Source organism: Falco rusticolus, chromosome 8, assembly GCF_015220075.1.
Source record: "Falco rusticolus isolate bFalRus1 chromosome 8, bFalRus1.pri, whole genome shotgun sequence".
Taxonomy (NCBI): domain Eukaryota; kingdom Metazoa; phylum Chordata; class Aves; order Falconiformes; family Falconidae; genus Falco; species Falco rusticolus.
The window spans coordinates 8,168,848-8,187,779 of record NC_051194.1 but is presented as its reverse complement, the minus strand read 5'-3'; the positions used below and the strand labels follow the sequence as shown (position 1 = coordinate 8,187,779).

General features: G+C 42.6%; 1 protein-coding gene across 2 annotated transcripts; it reads left to right on the top strand.

Annotated features, from left to right (window-relative positions):
* The first annotated feature begins 3 nt into the window (after window positions 1-3).
* Window positions 4-18,517, top strand: GEMIN5 (gem nuclear organelle associated protein 5). Of its 2 annotated transcripts, none has more exons than XM_037396980.1 (28): window positions 4-191; window positions 410-564; window positions 1,047-1,228; window positions 1,737-1,888; window positions 2,097-2,225; window positions 2,406-2,538; window positions 2,986-3,145; window positions 3,751-3,963; window positions 4,671-4,756; window positions 5,263-5,357; window positions 5,982-6,118; window positions 7,324-7,397; window positions 7,795-7,976; window positions 8,078-8,217; window positions 8,674-8,845; window positions 9,102-9,329; window positions 9,837-9,950; window positions 10,386-10,514; window positions 11,110-11,205; window positions 11,498-11,635; window positions 12,173-12,320; window positions 12,435-12,554; window positions 13,421-13,631; window positions 14,244-14,501; window positions 15,152-15,314; window positions 15,911-16,487; window positions 16,899-16,995; window positions 17,912-18,067. In XM_037396980.1, exons 1-28 carry the CDS (start codon window positions 41-43, stop codon window positions 18,065-18,067), a joined length of 4,596 nt encoding a protein of 1,531 aa, XP_037252877.1. In that variant the 5' UTR covers window positions 4-40. The 2 variants fall into 2 exon arrangements, with proteins under 2 accessions (XP_037252877.1, XP_037252876.1); XM_037396979.1 differs by having other exon boundaries at window positions 5-191; window positions 2,094-2,225; window positions 17,912-18,517.
* The last annotated feature ends 415 nt before the right edge of the window (window positions 18,518-18,932 follow it).

The following is an 18,932-nucleotide window of genomic DNA, read 5'->3' as shown; positions in this document are numbered from 1 at the left end:
CGGCTCTTGGCGGCAGCGCCGGCGGCGGCCTGACGGGGCCATGGCGGCGGCCGTGCGGGTGCTGCCCGCCTCGCCTAACTGGTACAACAGCCGCTGCAGCGATGCCAGCAGCGATGGCCGCCTTTTCGGCTTCGCGGCGAGGCACCGCGTCTGCCTGCTGGATGTCAGCGCCGCCACACCCGCCTATTACGGTACGGCCGCAGCCCGCGGGGACCCCGGGCCCGCCGCGGCCCTCCCTGATCCCCCGCGGTTTGTGGGGCGCTGCGGGGCCGCCCCTCCGCCGGGAGCCGCCGTGCCCCGCTCGGGCACGGGGAGGGTGGGCGGGAGGCGGCGGGAGCCCCGGGGGTTGGGAGGGGAGGCCCTGTGCGCTGACGGCGGGGCCTACGGCGCTCTCTCGCTGTCGGTGCAGGGGAGCTCCTCGGGCACACGGACCGGATCACCGGGTTCGCCTTCTGCCAGTGCCCCGGGCAGAGCAGCCTCTGCGCCAGCAGCTCCGACGATGGCAGCGTCAGAATCTGGGACGCGCGGGCGCTGACGGCCCTGGCGGAGTACAGCCTGCACCAGGTAGGGGGGCAGGGCACGGGGGGGGGTCCTGTACACACAGCAGGGGGATGGTACTGTAACCAAAAGGGAATTTCAAACCCGTGGAATTAAAACCGTTGAACGCTGCTGGGCAGCCTTTTGTTGTCGCCTGAGGTCTGCGGTGGTGTTGCATCACGTTAATAAGCTGTTGTTGCCATCCAGGCCTCACTCGGCGTGTCTGCTCGCGGCGTGTACTCCTTGCCACTTAGCGCAGCTCCCGTAAAATCTTTTCAGCAAGGTGCTGTTCCCCGCAGGGCAGACTAAGAACATACATTTGAACAGTTACTGTGACCCAGGACACCGTATCAGCAAATACATCAATTGTGCCAGCGCCCTAAAGCACTGAAATACTTTAGAACAAACTCAGCTGATGCTGGGGAGCACACACGGATTATTTTCTGCCTGTCACTCTCTGTTAGATGGTGGTAAGGCAGCTTTAAATGTGTTCAATTCTCTTTCTTCAGAATGCAATCTCAGCGTTGCACTGGTCACCTCTTGTGAAAGACCTGATCGTATCCGGTGATGAAAAAGGTGTCATTGTTTGTTACTGGCACAACAGAAGTGACAGCCAGCAGTTCTTCCCAGAGCCTCGGACAATTTTCTGTCTCACTTGTTCTCCTCATCATGAAAACCTGGTGGCAGTTGGGTAAATATTTATTACATTTTGTTTTCCATTCTTCTGCAGTAACCTTATTATGAACTTTTGCTACACAGTTGTAAGGTTGATTTTAAGAGGCTTTGGTGGCTGGGTTTTTTCCTTCTAACAAATGAGAAATAACGTTAATATCTGATAGACCTGCAAGACACAAAAATCCATAACAATGTAAGGGTCCAGGTTTGGTTTGCAACTTCAGAGTTTCTTAAAACTGGGGTTTTTTTCATTACACTTGACTGAAAGCTGTATTACTAATGAATTGCTGTCATTCTTGAAGCCAAACGTACTTGTTGCACCTTTCAAAAAGGCAGATGCAGGTATACCTGTGCTGTACTGGAGCTCCCGTTGACCATCAAGTCTGCTAGTCCCATTGCTGCTTGTGATTTGGCTTCTCTGTATTACAATGATAGCAGTTCTGGTAAAGAGCTCACAAGTTAATTCAGATTTTATTCTACACGAATCTAACAATCTCTTCATTCATTTGAATCCCTGTTTTTAGCTACAAGGATGGCATGGTGGTTATAATTGATATCAGCAGGAAAAGAGAAATACTTCATCGGCTGAGAGGCCATGAGGATGAAATACATTGTCTGGCCTGGTGCCCTGTGCCTGGTGAAGAAAGGTTACCTGCTTGGCAAGATGAGCTCCAAGGTATTTAGAAGCAATTAATGGTTTGTGAAGTAATTTTTAGTTCATGTAAATGTCCTAGAAAATTGAATTCCTTCTAGGAAATCAGTAAGTAACTTAGCAAAGGCAACTGATGAAGTATGTTCTGATGAAAATCAATGTATTTTCTGTTGATTTCTATAAAGCTTTGAATTTTAAAGTATAATAACATGACTTCAATGGTATTCAGTAGTTCCTTCAGGGGAAGGCAAAGTTCCAAATGGGGAGCTGACACAGGACTCAACCACGAAGAAAGGTTGTTACCTGGCTTCAGGAAGCAAAGATCAGACCATACGAATATGGAGCTGTACTAGAGGCAGAAGTAAGTAAGATGAGTGAGATGAACAGTAATAATATGGTGGAGGAGTTCTTCTCTAACTGCAGCCTTCATTTGCTAACTTGATAGTTTAAAGCTTGGGGAGCATACGCAAAGCTTGAGATTCACAGGACTTCTTTTTAATTATGATGTACTGCGTCTATACAATCCCTCTTGGTTCCATAGGTGTAATGATTTTGAAGTTGCCACCCATGAAGAGAAGAGGTGGAGCCATTGATCCTGCCGTTAAAGAGCGCATTTGGCTGACTGTTCACTGGCCGCCTGGTCATTCCACAGAAATTGTATCCAGCTGTTTTGGGTAAGTAGGGCACACAGCAGCCTGGGTACCATCAGTAATTGCAGATGCATTTATTGATAAGGAAGAACTGGATAGGAAGCATTGACAACCCCTTCTTGCTTCCTTCCTGGTATAACCAGAGAGGAGACAGGCCAAAAGTGGGAGTTCAGATTTCTAGAAAACTACTGTTTGGCTGATAATCTGACTGAAAGTTGACTGCTGAAGGTATTAGTTGTGGTTTTACCCATCCACTGGGAGAAAATTACATCAGTTCTCATTGTGGTTAACCATCGATAAAATTTGTAAAGCGGTGTTTGCACGTGTGTCAGTGTATAGGCACTTGTTGTAGATGTGTGTTTAGCAGTATTACTTTTGTACATGCAGTATGTATATGTGTGATACAGTCTATATATAGCCTGTGTTACTCTTTTGAAGTGAACAATTAAGTACACATTTTACATTTTGCAGAGGAGAACTGCTACTCTGGGATTTGACCCAATCCGGAAAACGTAAGTGGACTCTTCTAGGATCTTCAGAAGGACAGAATCACTCCCGAATTGTGTTCAACCTGAGTTCTGTGAAGCATCAGGACAAAGAGCTCCTTTTTTCCATTTCAATGGACAGAGATGTAAGAATCGTTTATAAAATTAACATACAAATAGCTGTACCAATAGCCCTCTTAGGGCTACAGATTTTTTTCTTAAAGTGGGTTTATTACAGCATTTTGTAACATCATTGCTTAAAATTTGTTCTGAGCACAGGTTGTGTATATGTTTGTTAGTTTATAAGCCCAAGCTCTTACCATGGTAGAGTGAATGGTTATAATATTCTGGACTTCGATGGTAAGCATTTAATGAAGGGAGTTTACTATCTGTTTTTTTTCCTGTTTGTTTCATTTTAAAATGGCCTAATTTTCCTTCTTCAAATCATTTACTTGTACAAACTAAAGCATCTGTTTTTTCAAAATTTTAACTTTTTGCCTTTTACAGGCAGCGGTGTGCCTCCTGTTTTGAAGTCAGAAGTGGACCATAGTATTAAAACATAGTCCATTCCATTAGAGTCTTCCAACTGTTGCAGCTCAGTCTGTGACATGTAATCCTCTAGGTGCAGATCACATACTTGTGTCAAGCCTTGAACTTGATCCTTTGATTCTTCATCTCACTTGTGCTTTGTTTTTCCTTGTCATACCAGTCACTAAATTTAACCATTTCTTGTTCCTTAAATATTCTTCAGGTGAAGTGTTGGGACCTATCAACTCTCGACTGTAGCTGGACCATGCCCTCACTTGGGGGTTTTGTCTATAGTCTTGCCTTCTCCCCTGTGGACACAGGCTGTCTTGCCATTGGTGTTGGAGACAGTATGATCCGGGTGTGGAATACTTTGTCCATGAACAATATTTATGATATTAAAACCTTCTGGCAAAGCATAAAGTCCAAGGTTACAGCAGTAAGTATGATTCTAACTCCCTTCTGACTCCCTTTTTTTCTTTCAAGAATATTTTTCTCTCTCTAAAGAAGGCTTTTCCCAACTAAATATAAAGCCCAGCTCTTCCTTTTGTACTTGATTCTTTTGATATACAATGCATTTAGAATCTGGCAATGAATTTTTAGCCCTTTTTACAACCCTAGTTGCTTGCATTAAATCTAGTGAAAATCAGCTGAAGTCCAGCTAGCTATGACATTACTTTTCCACTTTTACCCTGCTTTGTGATCCCTCCTTGCTTCATCCGTGGCTGCCCTTGCTCTGCTAGGAAGTTTGACACACACAAAAGCCAACGTGGATGTCGTTTGGGTTTAACCTCAAGTTAACCTGGTAAAATTGCTGGCAGCAGTAAAACATGGTAGTTACTCTTGTTCACATCAAAAGTTTTCTCACCACCCTACCATATTCTCCATTTCTGTTTTGTAATGTAGATGTCAAATAGCAGTTCAGCAATTTTAATTCTAGTTCCTTTTATCTTACACCACTAGCTGTTTGGGGGAGAGACTTTAATACTCGTAGCAGAGAGATCAAGTCAAGTGGCTGTTGTTGGAAGAGTGGGTGTAAGGGATGGTGCTTGCTCATCAGTTTCAATTTTTTCCTTTTGTTTGTTACTTGGAAATAAGGTGTCTGTAGTTTGTGTCATTATGGCGCTCTCTCTGTTTTGCTTGCAGTTATCCTGGCATCCAACTAAGGAAGGCTGCTTGGCTTTTGGAACAGACGATGGAAAAGTTGGCATATATGACACCTTCTCCAGCAGGTAAGAAAGTAGCTTTCAAATTCATCAGTGTCAGATCCTGGTATGTTACCATGCATAGGTGGTGTGGTCTTTCCCGAGGTATATCTTTACTGTTAGACAAGAGTAGGATTAAATTAAAATTAGTCAAACAGTTGGATTTTCAGTGCATCTTTTCATCTCTCCATTATGTCTGTCAGCTTCTAAGATAATCTTTACTTAAGATAAACTTAAAATTGCATGACTAGAGATCACCTGGACATCGGTCAAGGAAAACTTTAGCCAGGAAGACATTTTCACAGAATGAAGAGCAACATGGTGATGAAGGTCATCAGGGCAGTTACGATTTTAGTAGTGTCCCTACAGGAGATGTTAAAGAAGGCCTGGTTGAGCCGGGGCTTTAGTATGTTAAAGCACTTGGTGTCTGTTTTCACAGCTGGAAATAATGTTGCCTTGATTTTTTTTTTTCTTTCTTCTTTTATTTCTCTGCTGAAATCTGACTGCCCCTGCTTCCTTTTCTTCCTGCCCAGTGCTAAGAATAAGCCACCTCAGATCTCCAGTACTTACCACAAGAAGACTGTATACACCTTAGCCTGGGGGCCTCCAACTCCTCCTCTGTCTTCTGGTGAGTCTTCCAGCTCAAGTAGAACACCCATGCGGTGCGCACAGATGCCATGAGGTTGGTACGCTCTCCCTTCTTAGGAAAAGGAGCCCTATTTGCTTGGTAGCAATCCTTGCAGCTAAGAATGTGTTCTGCTTGACGAATTGTTAATGACTTTGCAAGGGAGCAAAACAATCTCCTGGTTTTGAGTTCTGGTCGCTTCAGGAAATAGGTGGGAGTGGCGTACCACACCTCTGTGCTTACTTCAGAGTATTGCAGACCACTAACTGTCTGCATGGGCTTCCTGCAGTAACTGCAGCGGATCAGATACGGGCTCCTTAGCTCCAGAAGAGTATTTCTACCATTTGAACTAAACAGAACAGCTCCATTAGCTCTTCTTACACAACTTGAACTGCCAAACTTTAAAGGGAATTTTAATGCTTGTGGTGACTGTGCTGTGGAGAGATCTGTTAGTAGAAATGAGAGGTCCTTTCTGAGGATTGTATTGTGAGAATTTCTTGCTGCCGCATCACAGGCAATTAAAGTATGTATATAGCCTTTTAAAATAATGTTTTGATTTACAGTGGAAGCGATTACTTCTGGGAAGACTGATGAACATATATTTGGTTTTTATTCTCTGTTGGATAGGAGAAGAAGGTGAAGAACCCTCTGCAACGTTATATAGTTGTGCTGGAGAAGGTATTGTTTTTCAGCACAACCCCTGGAAGCTTAACGGAGAGGCAAATGACATCAACAAAGTCATCAGAGACACGAATTCAATCAAAGTGAGTATGATTCTGAGGGGGTTTTATGGATTTGTGGTAACCGTGTCATAGTTTCTATGGCCTTGTATTTGTGGATCTGTGATTTTGCCTTCATGATGTGTCTGTAATACATAAAAAATCTGAAACCCACCATCTCCACCAATGAACTTCAAAGGCACCTACTGACTCAAACTATTTAAACAGATCGTGCGTTTGCCTCTGAAAAAGAGTCTTCCCCCCCACCCCAATGTCAACATGGCACATCTGTTCCTGGCATCAGTTACTTAATTTTCTACTGTGTAATTTACTTAACTAGAAAAGTTAAATTGAAATGCCGGGTCTGGTTTGAAAGCTGTGTGTCACTGTTTAAAATAGTTAGATCATACAGAGCTTTCCAGTTTCAAAGCACTTGAAGTAATATCCTGGATAATGTCATAGCTTAGATCACATGGTTGACATGCATGAGTTAACTACCTTGATTTCTCTAGGTCTCTTGTTTTCAAACATTAACTTTTTCTTTTTAAAATAAATTTTACCATAAAGGCAGTCATGATTTTGCAGGAGTCTGTTTCCATTTACACTGCAGCTAATGCAGAGTGGTAGGTGATAACTGACCATAGCAGCTGCTCAAGTTCAGTCATTTCTTAGGTGAAAGTACAAAATAAGTGAAGTGGGTTAGATCTTCAGTTGCTTTAAGACAGCATAAGTTGACTGAAGTCAGTCAAGCTATATCAATTTATAATCAACTCGGTTTTGGCTTCTTCCTTGAGTAGAAGGCTTACTGGGGGTTAAGAGACTAATGTTTCAGGCAATGAAACGATCATTTATAGGCATCTAAATTGTAAGTAGCTTTCATCTGAATTAGAAAGAATAGAAATAATAACAAATAAACTTTGATTTCCTTTGAAATATGACAGAATTTGCCTGCAATGTCTGAGGCTTTCCAAGGAGCATAAGGAGATCAAGCGTCAAGGTTCTACTGGAATCCAGACAAACTTCCTTTGAGACATTTCACTAAACGGATAAAAATAATCACTGGTTCTTGCATCAGTTCATTCAGCCTTTAATTGCTGAAGCTTAAGTTGCTGCTTCAAAAGCAATGGACCCCTTTGTGCCTTTCATTTTGTGCTTAACTGCAACTCTGTCTAGTTGCCAGTCTTGCTAAGCTGAATGTATGCGAGAGAGATGTAAGGATTTTTGGCAATAGTCGTGTCTTCTTTCTACAGCACAAACTGCCTGCGCGTACAGAGATCAGCTGGAAACCCGATGGCAAACTCTTGGCTCTTGGCAATGAAGATGGGTACGTTTTGCCTTCGAGGTTAGGGTGGTGTATGTGCTGACCTTGACTAGAATCACTGTAGTGAAGCAAAAGTATTTGTTGTTACCCTGGCTTTTCTCTTTTTTTCACTGCCAGTGTATTTGAATTGTGATAATACAGCATTCCCTGCTGTTACCAGTTTAGCCACTCTTGGCATGGAGGATCCACATCAACACATTAAATTATTTTTCAAGGATCCGCTCATGGTTGAAATGCAGTTTTGCTGATGTACTAAATGAGGGTTAGTGTTGAATCCAGAAAAGAAAAACTCATTTAGTTACTCTGTTTCATGTTCTGTAATTCTGCTCATGTAGGATAACAAAAAAATTCCTGTTTCACTGACTACTGGAATTCTTACACTGTTGTTCTTGCATTTCAGCTCAATTGAAATATTTCAGGCACCAAACCTGAAGTTGCTTTGCACTATCCAGCAGCATCATAAACTGATTAACGCCATTCGTTGGCATCATGAGCATGGGAGCCAGCCAGAGCTGAGTTACTTGATAGCATCAGGCTCAGTCAATGCCACTATTTACGTGCATAATCTGAAAAGCGTCATAGGTAACAGTTTGCAGATTATATTTCAAGTCTTGGTATCTTGTTTTGGTTTACTTCCAGTTTGTCTCGCTGGCCATACTTGAACCTTTTCTTTTTTCTTTCAGAGAGCGCTTCAGAAAGTCCTTTGACAATAACAGAGCCTTTTCGAACCCTGGCTGGGCACACAGCCAAAATCACAAGTCTTTCCTGGAGCCCCCACCATGAGGGAAGATTGGTATCTGCTTGCTATGATGGCACTGCACAGGTATTGTTCCACAGCCACTCAGAAGCATATTTCTTTTTTCAAATCATCCATTCTGCAGTGTTTTGGAGCCAAGCTCACTAAACAGCAAAGCTTCTTTTGTAAGATAGACTACTGAATTACTGCAAACTTACCCTTGGTAACCATCTCCTGGTTCTGGATACCTGATACGCGGGTATCAGCATGTTTTTGCGACTTGCAAATTGATTTGAGTTGAGTCATTACCATTTTCATACTAGCACTTTTGGATCCTTAAAAAGAGAAATGTTAGGCAAATGTATCCATACAAAGAAAGGAAGCCCTGAATTTTCTCTTTATTTGTGTGTCGGTATTTGAAATACATGTGCAAACACCCCAAAAAGAGAAGCTCCTACAAATGCAACTCACTGGAGAGAAAATGCAGAGTATTAGGGGAAGATGAGACTTTCTGAGTAACCAGATTTCTTTCTTGTTTATAAGGTATGGGATGTTATGAAGGAAGAGCCACTCTGCAACTACCGAGGGCACCAGGGCCGGCTGCTGAGTGTCCAGTGGTCACCAGTGGATTCAGATTCTATTTATACAGGAGCAGATGATTTTTCTGTTCACAAATGGCAAATTTCAAAGCAGGAGCATACACGGCCTCCTCAGGGTAAGTATGTTCAAACAGAAGATCCTTTCCTGAAGATGATGTTGGAGCTGGGAAATAGAGGGTTGCCAGGTTGAAATAGTATGAAATAGTTCTTACACAGAATTCCAAGTCTTCCTGCTACTTCAGGAATATACTGTGTCTAGATTTAAATTGAGTTGTATCTGCATCTGGAAACTAAATGTTGATCTTGACAGAGAGCTAATACACTAAAAACCTCTACAGATCGTATCAGGGTAACTTTTGCAACCTTTTACAGGCAAAAAGAGTATAGAATTAGAGAAAAAAAGAAGTATGCAACCAAAAGTCAAAGCCAAGAAGAAGAAAAAGCCTACAGGAAAGAGTCCAGCCAAACAGGATCTAAGTGATGTTATGAATGGAGATGAAAGTGTGAAGGAAATGTTGCTAGAGGAAAATGGAGTGTCGGACCATGAAGGAGAAAAAGAAGCTCGGGAGGCAGAGTTGCCTGCTGAAGTCCCCATGACTGGTAATAATCAAATCGTCTTAGTTCAATGGTTACCAGACTGTTTAGCCCTCAGAGCTTCACCAAGTTTGGTATTTTCATGCAGATTTTCTTATAATAGTTCTATTGAAATAGTCCACTCGAAGGAAATGCAGTTCTGGAATGCCTTTCATAATTTTCTAATCTAGTTTGGGACTCACTGTCTTTAAATAAGAAGATTCTGGCCTAACAAAGTTGCTGTCTTTGGCCTGAAACAATGTACTTTTTGATCAGTATTGCCTTGCAGTGATAAATCTTACACTACTGGTAGACCTTCGTTAGTGTCTGTTGACATCTTGTTTATCGTTCTGAGAGTTCTGTAATGTTTTCTTAGTATTTCCTTTCCCTGAAAATATACAGTTATATGGCAAAGCAAAGTTTGGTTTCTGTATATTTCTGAAATCAATGTAATAGAATGTGAACATGTCAAGTATTCTGCTATGGGCTTTTCCATACATTCTTTTTCTGTTTTTTTATTGCTTAACTCCACAGTGTCCAAGGATACATCTTCATCTGCATACGATTATTCTTCGTTCAGTTTGCCAAAGCCTTTTGTGACCCAGAAAGCCACTCCTGTGAAAAAGGACCCACCTAAAGAGAAACCAAGTTAGTATGTTGTAGGGACTTTTAACAGCCCTACATCAAGGCAGAGTTCCTCATTCTAGGCTTGTGTTTGGCTGCAGCTTCCCTTCCAAACGTGACACCAAATAAGTGCCAGAGAAGGCAGAACGTGCTTGTAAAATCTTTTAAATGTTTTAAGTTGCTGCTTCTTTTATTTGCCCTGCTTGTCAGGTCAATTGAGTAGTTGTCTAATGTGGGCATAGATACTGCCTTTTAGTTGCTAGTTTCATTTCAGGCAAGATGGGCAGAAAAATACGCAAAGTGATCAGTATTCAAAAGTAAAAGTTGTCATAATAGAGGTGTATGTGGCACTTGAGCATCTGTTTTGTTTTCCTGTGTGAGGAAGAGGAGGTTTTAGAATACAGTGGAGAGTTCTGCTGTGATTGTGCAGCAGCAACTGAAATGTGTCTGATTTTTCAGCCTCTGATGCCTCTCTGAAGAAGAGGAAGCCTCGTTCTATTCTACCCTTCAGCACGCTCATGGATCACAGATCAAAAGATGAATTGCATCAGGACTGCTTGAGGCTGGCTACCTGTCTGAAAACCAAAGGTATCGCTGTAAAACTAAAATATTTAGAGGGCAGGTGCTCTAAAGCATTCAGAAGCATGTGCCCAAGGACTTAACTTTGACCAGTAGGCTTTACTTTTTCTAAAATCTTTACTCTTATCAAATTGTGTGACTAGTTGCGGTCTCTTATCTAACTTCTCTTGCAGAGTTTCAGTACTGTGTAGCCACTCCAGACAGGTTTTGAGTAGGCTCCTATGTTGAGGAGATAGGGTAGAATTGTCTGCATATGTGCAGTGTTTTTCACCCTCAGATGTATATAATATGGGCAGGAGACAATGAGCCATGAGGGAGATGTTTATATTCTCACAGTATTGTTCCTTAGAGCATGCAAAGCTAGGTTTGATTTAGAATAAATGTTCTGCACAAACCTGGTCCTCCTAATCTTAATTTGTCGATCTTCAAATTATTAAATCTGCTATACTATCCTATATACATATATATCCTATGTAAAGGAAAAAAAGTAGAAGACAAGTATTTGCCAACAGTTGAGGATACTGCAGTGGTACAGTGACTTGGCAGGTCCCAGCTCCCAGTGTCGTACCAAATCTTAAATCTTTGTTCTTTTTATCTGATTTAGATAATAATGACGATGTGTCTTCTGACCTCAAGGATCGAATCCACTTGGGGCTGTTCACAGACAGGGCTTCTGTGCACAAGATGATTGATATGGAAGGTAAGTGGAATAAAGAATCCACTTTGACGATATGTTCATTTTAACTGTTACATTCAAGGAGAAAACAAATGGGGGAAAAATGTTTGAATTTTCTTTACTATGGATTAAAATGTAGGATTAAGAATGCAGGTCTGTGTGAAAAGACCTATTTTACCCAAATAGTTTTTATGTCTTTCTGATGCAAACCTGAAGCACCTCAATCTTGAATAATCTCACTTTTGCCAAGCTATTTTACTATGGCAAATAATTCTGTTGCATGCATGCTGATAGGAAGTGTGTTTGCTTCCAACAGGAAAACATCACTTGGAGAATGGGCATCCAGAGCTCTTTCAGCAGCTCATGTTGTGGAAAGGAGATATGAAGGGTGTCCTCCAGGCAGCTGCTGAGAGGGGAGAGCTAACAGACCAGCTGGTAGCAATCTCACCCATGGGTATGTTCGTTCTTGTAACAACATATAAGCAGATAGAATTAGCTCCCAAGGGTAGCCTCATTCTGATTATTCTGGGTTGGAAACTCCTGGTTGTCCCAGACTAGAAGGAAATTGCTTCTTTAACTGCCTGATAACAAAAATCAAACACAAAACATATTCTATTGATGATAAAGACCTGGATGCTTCCACAAGTGCCCTTAGGCTGGGACAGCAGGAAACAGAGTGGTTTCCTTTGGGATTTCCTGAAGGAGCAGACCCATCCTTCCAAGCACAAGGTTGGTTCTTTACAGTCTGTACCAGTCCTTCCAGCTTGCTGTTGGCTTAAATATGCTTTTTAACATTATTTTACTGGTAGTGAAGTTCAAGCCCTAGCTTTGCCCTGTTTCATTGACTTGTATTAGGATAGTTAAGAAACAAGAAACTTAATTTGGGGCAGAGAAGAGGTGCATGTTAAAGAAACCAGTGATGATGTCATCCCACAGAAATTCTTCCAGTTTTAAAACTTTGCCTCCAATTGTCTTGCCTTCTCTTTTGCAGTTGGCTATCAGGCCTGGGTTTGGACAGTAGAAGCCTTTGCAAAGCAGCTGTGTTTTCAGGAGCAGTATGTGAAGGCTGCCTCCCATCTCCTGTCCATCCACAAAGTGTATGAGGCTGTCGACCTCCTGAAAGTGAACAACTTTTACAGGTTACTGTATATTTATGCTTAGGATTTGCTTTTTTTAGTGGGGTAGATTTGACATTTTGGTTCACTTTTTGTACACAGTCAATTAACTTTTCTAACTGGTTTCTCTTGCGTTAGGGAAGCAATTGTAATTGCCAAGGCCAGGTTGCGTCCAGAAGATCCGATTCTGAAGGATCTCTACAACAGCTGGGCAGCTTTGTTAGAGAAAGACGGTCATTACTCCATGGCCGCCAAATGGTGAGTTTTCCTGGGAAGAAGACAGAATTGGTTCCATGCCCAAAACAAAGAAGGTTCTTGGTTTTGTAGCAGTTGAAATCTGTTAACTGGTCTGGCCATTGTTTGCCTAAGGTGCTTTCTGAGCCTGGTCTCGCTAGACTCCCCCTAATGTAGGTAGGAAAAGCAGCTCCAGAGGGCACTTCAGAGCAGACGGTCTAAATGCCATACTACAGTAGAGCCATTTCTTTCTACAGACTTTACTAGAAGTCTTTGAAAAACTAGTCTAGCAAGACTAAGATTAGGATGTATATGAAAAGACTGTGATGTTTTCAACTTCTCCGCTGGAAATGCGCGGCGCAACAGTTAATCTTTAGTTTCTTGAGGCCTTAGCCAATATCCTAATAAACCTGATGGGTTATCTTCCTCCAGCTAGAGTGTTTCAGATTTGTGACTACCAAAATTACTAATAATGCTTCAAATATTTTGGCTGGAATAGTGTCCTCTGCTTGACACTGGTTTCAGTTTTGGCATTTTTGAAAGTGTTCACACTTGTGAAAAGGTTCCAGAGAAATGCAGTAGGGATAAACTACCGCATACAACCTTTGCCACTTCCATCTATGTATTTGTGTTTCTCATCCAAGCCAAGCACAGTGTGCACACCACCAGAGGTTTTAGTCCAGGTTATCAGGCTGTGTGACTTTTCCCTTTGTAGCTTTGCACTGGATCAGGTGCGCCTTATGTCTATAGTAAACTTTGGTAAGAGCTCTGAGAACCTGTGGAAAATACAGATTTATCTTCATTTATATGTTTGTCCTGCTGTATTGTAATACAATTTTAAAATGGTATTTTCATACTAATCAAGTTGACTTGCTTTTATCTCTTTCCAGTTATTTGGGGGCTTCCTCACCCTATGATGCAGTTAAGGTGTTGGCAAAAAAGGGAGATGTGGCATCCCTTAGAACTGCTGCTGAGCTTGCGCTGGTATCTGGGGAGGAGGAGTTGTCAGCAACTTTGTCTTTCAGATGTGCCCAAGACATGCTGTTATCCAGGAACTGGGTGGGAGCTCAGGAAGTCCTTCAGCAACATAAAACTTTATTTGTGAGTCTGGTTGTTTCTTTCTGCTTTCTTTAGCATTATCTCTTTCTCCAGATTAACTTGATTAACTTGGCACCACTTATGTTACTAGTAAGTAATCCTTTGAGCTAGTTTTGCCTCAAACTGTTTCACAGAATAACCGCAATTTCTAGAAAAAGCATGTGCCTCTGCAGAGGCAAAGGGCCCACGGTAGGGAGGCACGCAGGCTTTACGCTTGTTAGTTATGACAGGTAGTTGTGAAAACTGGGATTATTTTTTTTTTAAGTACTTAATACAGATCATAAGAGGAAAGAAGTGAAGGAAAGTATTCACTCTTTACATGAAAGGGACAACAGAGCTAACTGGAAGCCCATCTGCTGGAAGCTTAATCCAGCAATTCATTTTCTTGCAGACTAAAAAGCAGAAGGCTAGCTTAGCTTGTTCTGAGGTTTCATTCTGACCTTAGAGTCTCTGAGTCTATCAACATTGTTCTTTGGTCGCTGCAGTTGTAAAACAGTCTTGTCACCAACAAGCTGCTACTAGCCGTGATGTTCTTACATTTGTCTAGCTGGTATGGTCAGTAAGGGAGTGCTTTTCTTTCAGCAGCAGCTCAATACTCTTCTTTTCTTGTTAAAGGGACAAAGACTTGTTTTCTGCCTCAATGAACTCCTTTGCAAGTGCCTTAGTGAAAGAAACCCCTGTGACCGAAAGAGCCCCGTGCCTCCCTGTTATCACAGCTGGGAGCTGAACAGAGAGGCCTCGTTTTTTGACATGGTGACGGAAGTGTGGCAGAAGGTACTGGGCATGGACACCACTGAACAAATCACAAGTGCATGTGAGCAGCTGCACAGTATCGAGCATCCTCCTTCTACCAGCAACACACACCCAAAGCAGGTAAATGGATTTAGGTCTGATACACACACTGAGCCTTAACTATGGCATACGCAGTAAAACGCAGGCGCTTTGTGGTGGTGTGCCAGCGATTCCCAGGGGACTGATGTTTGCAGCCTGCTGCAGGATGAGGCTATAGTCTGGGAGAAGCAGATGACAGGCAGCTGGGAGAAGTTGCGTAGCCACCAGTTTGTTTCTGTGCAGGGTAAGAACTGACCTACAGCGTCAGTCATGAGCACTGAGATCATTGAGATGTGCTGGCTGGGTGAGAGGGACTGGCATAGCTAAGTAGTCTCAGCGCTGATTCAGGGGGTTGTGTCAAGCTGTTAGGGGAGGCACGGCTACTGTTGTTAGAATATCCTGAGTTCAGGTCTGTTCATAGACTAGTGCTCTTGCAGCTCTCCCCTCTGACTGCAGTGAGTCAATGACCTTTGGCACGCTCCTTCTTGTCATCTGTTTAGCAGGACACATGCAAGCACAGCTGCTCATTTTACAGTTGGAGCACCTCTACATTACTTCTGTCTCCTGAGTGAAGGAAGCCATGTAAATTGCATTATAGTTAAAATTGCTTTGTCTCTGGGCTCTTCCGCAATGATCACAAGCTCATACTTTGTAGTAAAACTATTAATTGTGCTCTCCGGTGCTTCCTGTAGGTGCTTTTCCATATCTCCCATGACCTGACCCTTGCTGCCCTGAGCTATCATACTGCTACCTGGAATGAGGCAGTGAAAAGTATTCTTGGAGCTGTGACCCGCAGTTATGATGCTGGTAATTTCACTCTGATGCAAGAGATCTGCAGTATCATCCTTCCTGAAGGTAAGTCTCTTCTTCTGTATCTCCTGGCACTAACAGATGTAACACACCTTGTGTCCGTTAATATTACCGGGCATAATAATGTTTGGAAGGAGCAAGACATGCACATATATGTGGAAACCCGTGCAGTCTGGCCGTTGGCTGATCAGAATTCCCCACTGTGGAAGGAAGCTCAGCAGTGTCAGTTGGTGTGTGTGATGTTGGAAACTGAGCAAATTCTGTCCTTTAAGGGAGATGGGGATGTTGGAAAGCTGTTTTCATCTCGTATATCATTCCAACCTGCCCTTCCCTTCATTCTCTTTTAGAGTATGCAGAGTATTTTGCAGCTTTTGATCATGTGAATATCTTCACATACAGCTTGCGGCCAAGGAAGTTTGCTGTAGATGATGAGGACATGCAATGCCATGCTAGCTAGAACAGAGTATTGTGTTTAAAAAGATGCCAGAGGTGTCTGCCTCTTGCTTTCCTGCTTCCTGCACCACTCTGCTGGCATTTAAGTAAATCTCTGGTTTGGGTCTCCAGGATAGCTGTTTTTACCAGATCTGGTCTTTTTCTTTGAAAGCTCTATAAACTATTTGTAATCCTTTCTTCGTTATTAGGCTGTGATAACCTGAGACACAAACTGGACAGCACAAATTCTCAGAGCATGGATGCTTGCAGAAGTTTAGAGGGCTTTGTGGCTTATGGACTGCTGTATGACCTGTGGTGGAATCTATCCAATGACTCCCTTGTGATCCAGAAGGCTGGCTTGGATCCTGTGCTGTGTCCCAGTGAGCAGACAGTTCCTGAGAAGAGCTGCATTTCAGGTCACTCCTCCCCTGAAGAAACTCCTGATCAAACGGTGGTTGAGACGGATGAAAACCTCCAGAATACAACTGAAGTTCACAGGTGTGAGACGGAAAGTGACTCAAAAACTAGCTCGGTTGATTTGGTAGACATACAGTCAAAGCTGAATGGCTGCAAAGTGCTTCTTTCAGAAGAGATCGCTGCTTTACAGAATACCCAGAGAGATATAGCTGAGGTCCAGCAGATTTTAGCAGATATGATCTGCCAGCATCAGCAGCAGAGGAACAATCTCCAGGAAAACACAAATGGAAACACCCAGGAAAGCAACCTGCAGCAGAGTTCAGAGACCGAGTCAGACAAACCATGCTCTGACAGCACCCAGTTGAATTGGTAAGCCTTAGAACATAAATGAATTGATTGAAAAGTGTTACTTTTTCTGTGTATGTTTGCAGCAAATTTCTTGTTTCGCTCACATTGCCTCTAATCTCAAGCTTGTCACCCCAGGGACACTTCAAAATGCAACTGTCTACCATGTGCATAAACTTCCTACAGCTGAATAACTTTGTGAAACGCAAGGTGTGTTCTTGCAGTGAATAAACAGGGCAGCTTGAAAAGGGGAGGATAATGAAAAGGACCTAAGAGGTCTGTCTCTTTGTTGAGCAATTATTTGGGACTTTGGCAAGAAGGAGCTAAAGCATAGAACACCTGTCCGGCTCTCTCCTGTGCTCCCTGCACAGGAAGGAAGCTATGCCATCATTTAAGCCAAACAGTTACTCATGACACCTGCTCTTTTCTTGACAGTAAAGATGAAGTAAAGCAACCGATTACACTCCCTGAGCTAACCAAGCAGCTTCTAAAAGCGAAGCAGAAACTAGCAGAATTTCCAGACAATTTAAAGGTAAGCTTTCAGAAGAGGCATTGCGGTTTTTAAAAAAAGACAGTCTTTTTGTAAGGGCAGCCACATCATACAATCCCTTTCATACACAAGCGAGGAACAGTGACTTTACGTTGTGATCTTGTGGCAATTTTGAGAGAGAACAGACACAGGGCATCAGGGTGGTATTTTTCTTTCCAGCATAACTTTCTCCATGCACTTGGAAAGTGTAGGTAAAGCTCCTGCATAGGAGAATTCAATGGGAGATGAATCTCTCCCATGCATTTTAAAAGTAATTCTTTGCTGTTTAGAATTGTGTATACAAAGATAAACAGTAAAATCAGAAATTTAAGGTATAAAATCACAGAATGGTCAGGGTTGGAAGGGACCTCTGGAGGTCAGCAAGCCCAACCTTCTGCTAAAGCAGGTTCATCTAGAGCAGGTTGCACAGGATCACATTTTGAGTATCTCCAGAGAGGGCTCCACAGCCTCTCTGGGGAGCTTGTTCCGGTGCTGTCACCCTCAGAGGAAGGAAGTCTTTCCTCATAATTCAGATGGAATGTCATGTGCTTCGGTTTGTGCCCGTTGCCCCTTGTCCTTTTACTGGGCACCAGTGAAAAGTCTGGCACCATCCTCTTTGAGACCTTAGGAACTGTAGAAACTACGCATCACATGTTTGAAAAAAATGTTTTCTAGGCTGTCTCATCCCCTCTGTTCTGTAGTCTATGGCAATCACGGTGATTGTGCAAGAGGGGGCAAACCTGGTTAAGCATGAGCTAATGTACTGGAAGAAAAGGCGAAAACATATCTGACTCGTGACTGTCTGTTCCAAAGATACTACTATAAAGCAGTGTCTTTAGAGAGCTGGCTGCCCGAGTATGTTGTAGTTGAAAATTATAACTGAAAGAGTAGACATCGCCTCACGTTCCTTTTTTTGCAGGTCTTCCCGTTCCCCGACGTGCTGGAGTGCTGCCTGGTACTCCTTCACACCGGATCGCAGTGCCCTCCTGAGCTACGTGTGCAGGCACTGGACTTCCTTAGGAAACACGGTACTGCTGACATTTACAAAAAGGCTACCAGGAGGTTCTTGACATGACATTTTGAGACCAAACCATCTCCTTGAGCTGCCTACAGTTACTTAACACCAAGGCTGTTCTTTCTTCAAGTGAAGGCTTGTTTTGATGGCCACGGTTATTTTGGATAAAACTACAAAAATTTATATACAGACTCACTTGGGATCATCAACTGCTACTACTTAAGGAGATGAGTGTTAGAAAATTGAAAAGCAATGCGTTGCGGGCTTGAACACTATACAGGATTTTTGTAGAGTCTTTTTTTTTTTATTATTTGTTGGAAGTTATGCTGCTGAAAGCTCGTGCTATTTACCTGTAAGAGGAACAGTTGTGAGCAGCAGAGGAGGAATAGTAGCTGCCCTCAGGAATAACAATGGTTTCTGTAAGCAAACTGACCCTTAAGCCAGTATTGTTCTTAAAAGCATTGCGAGTTTATTTTCCCTCCTTTAAATAAAGTCTTCTACTACTGTGAATTGGCATTTAAATGATGTAAGAAATCTGTGTCAATTAACAGCAAATGCATTGAAAATAAGCCTGTTGGGGGGGGGGGGGGTAGTGTCTGTTAAATGTGTTACATAAACTAGATAAAACAAGTGTGTGCTACGACTTAGCTGTGTTACAAAGCCACCTGTACAACATAAAAAGGAGGGCAAGGTTTCGAGCTTGACTAGCAATAGATAAGGGATTTCTCCAGGTCAAGAAAAGTCCCTGCTTTTGGTAACATCCGCGGTTGAACAAACTGCTTTTTACAATAAAGATTGTTTTAAGAAAAAAAGTAGGAGGGATGGATTTTTTAGATTAACAGCTGTTCCAGATTCTTCTAGCCAAGATGCAGCCTTGATACTGATAGACTTCCCACTCCAAGCTGAGTAAAGCCTCAGAAAAACA

Coding starts and splice junctions, on each gene's coding strand:
- GEMIN5 (XM_037396979.1), top strand. CDS start 41: ATGGCGGCGGCCGTGCGGGTGCTGCCCGCCTCGCCTAACTGGTACAAC. Junction 192..409: donor CGCCACACCCGCCTATTACG/GTACGGCCGCAG, acceptor CTGTCGGTGCAG/GGGAGCTCCTCGGGCACACG. Junction 8,218..8,673: donor GCTATGATGGCACTGCACAG/GTATTGTTCCAC, acceptor CTTGTTTATAAG/GTATGGGATGTTATGAAGGA.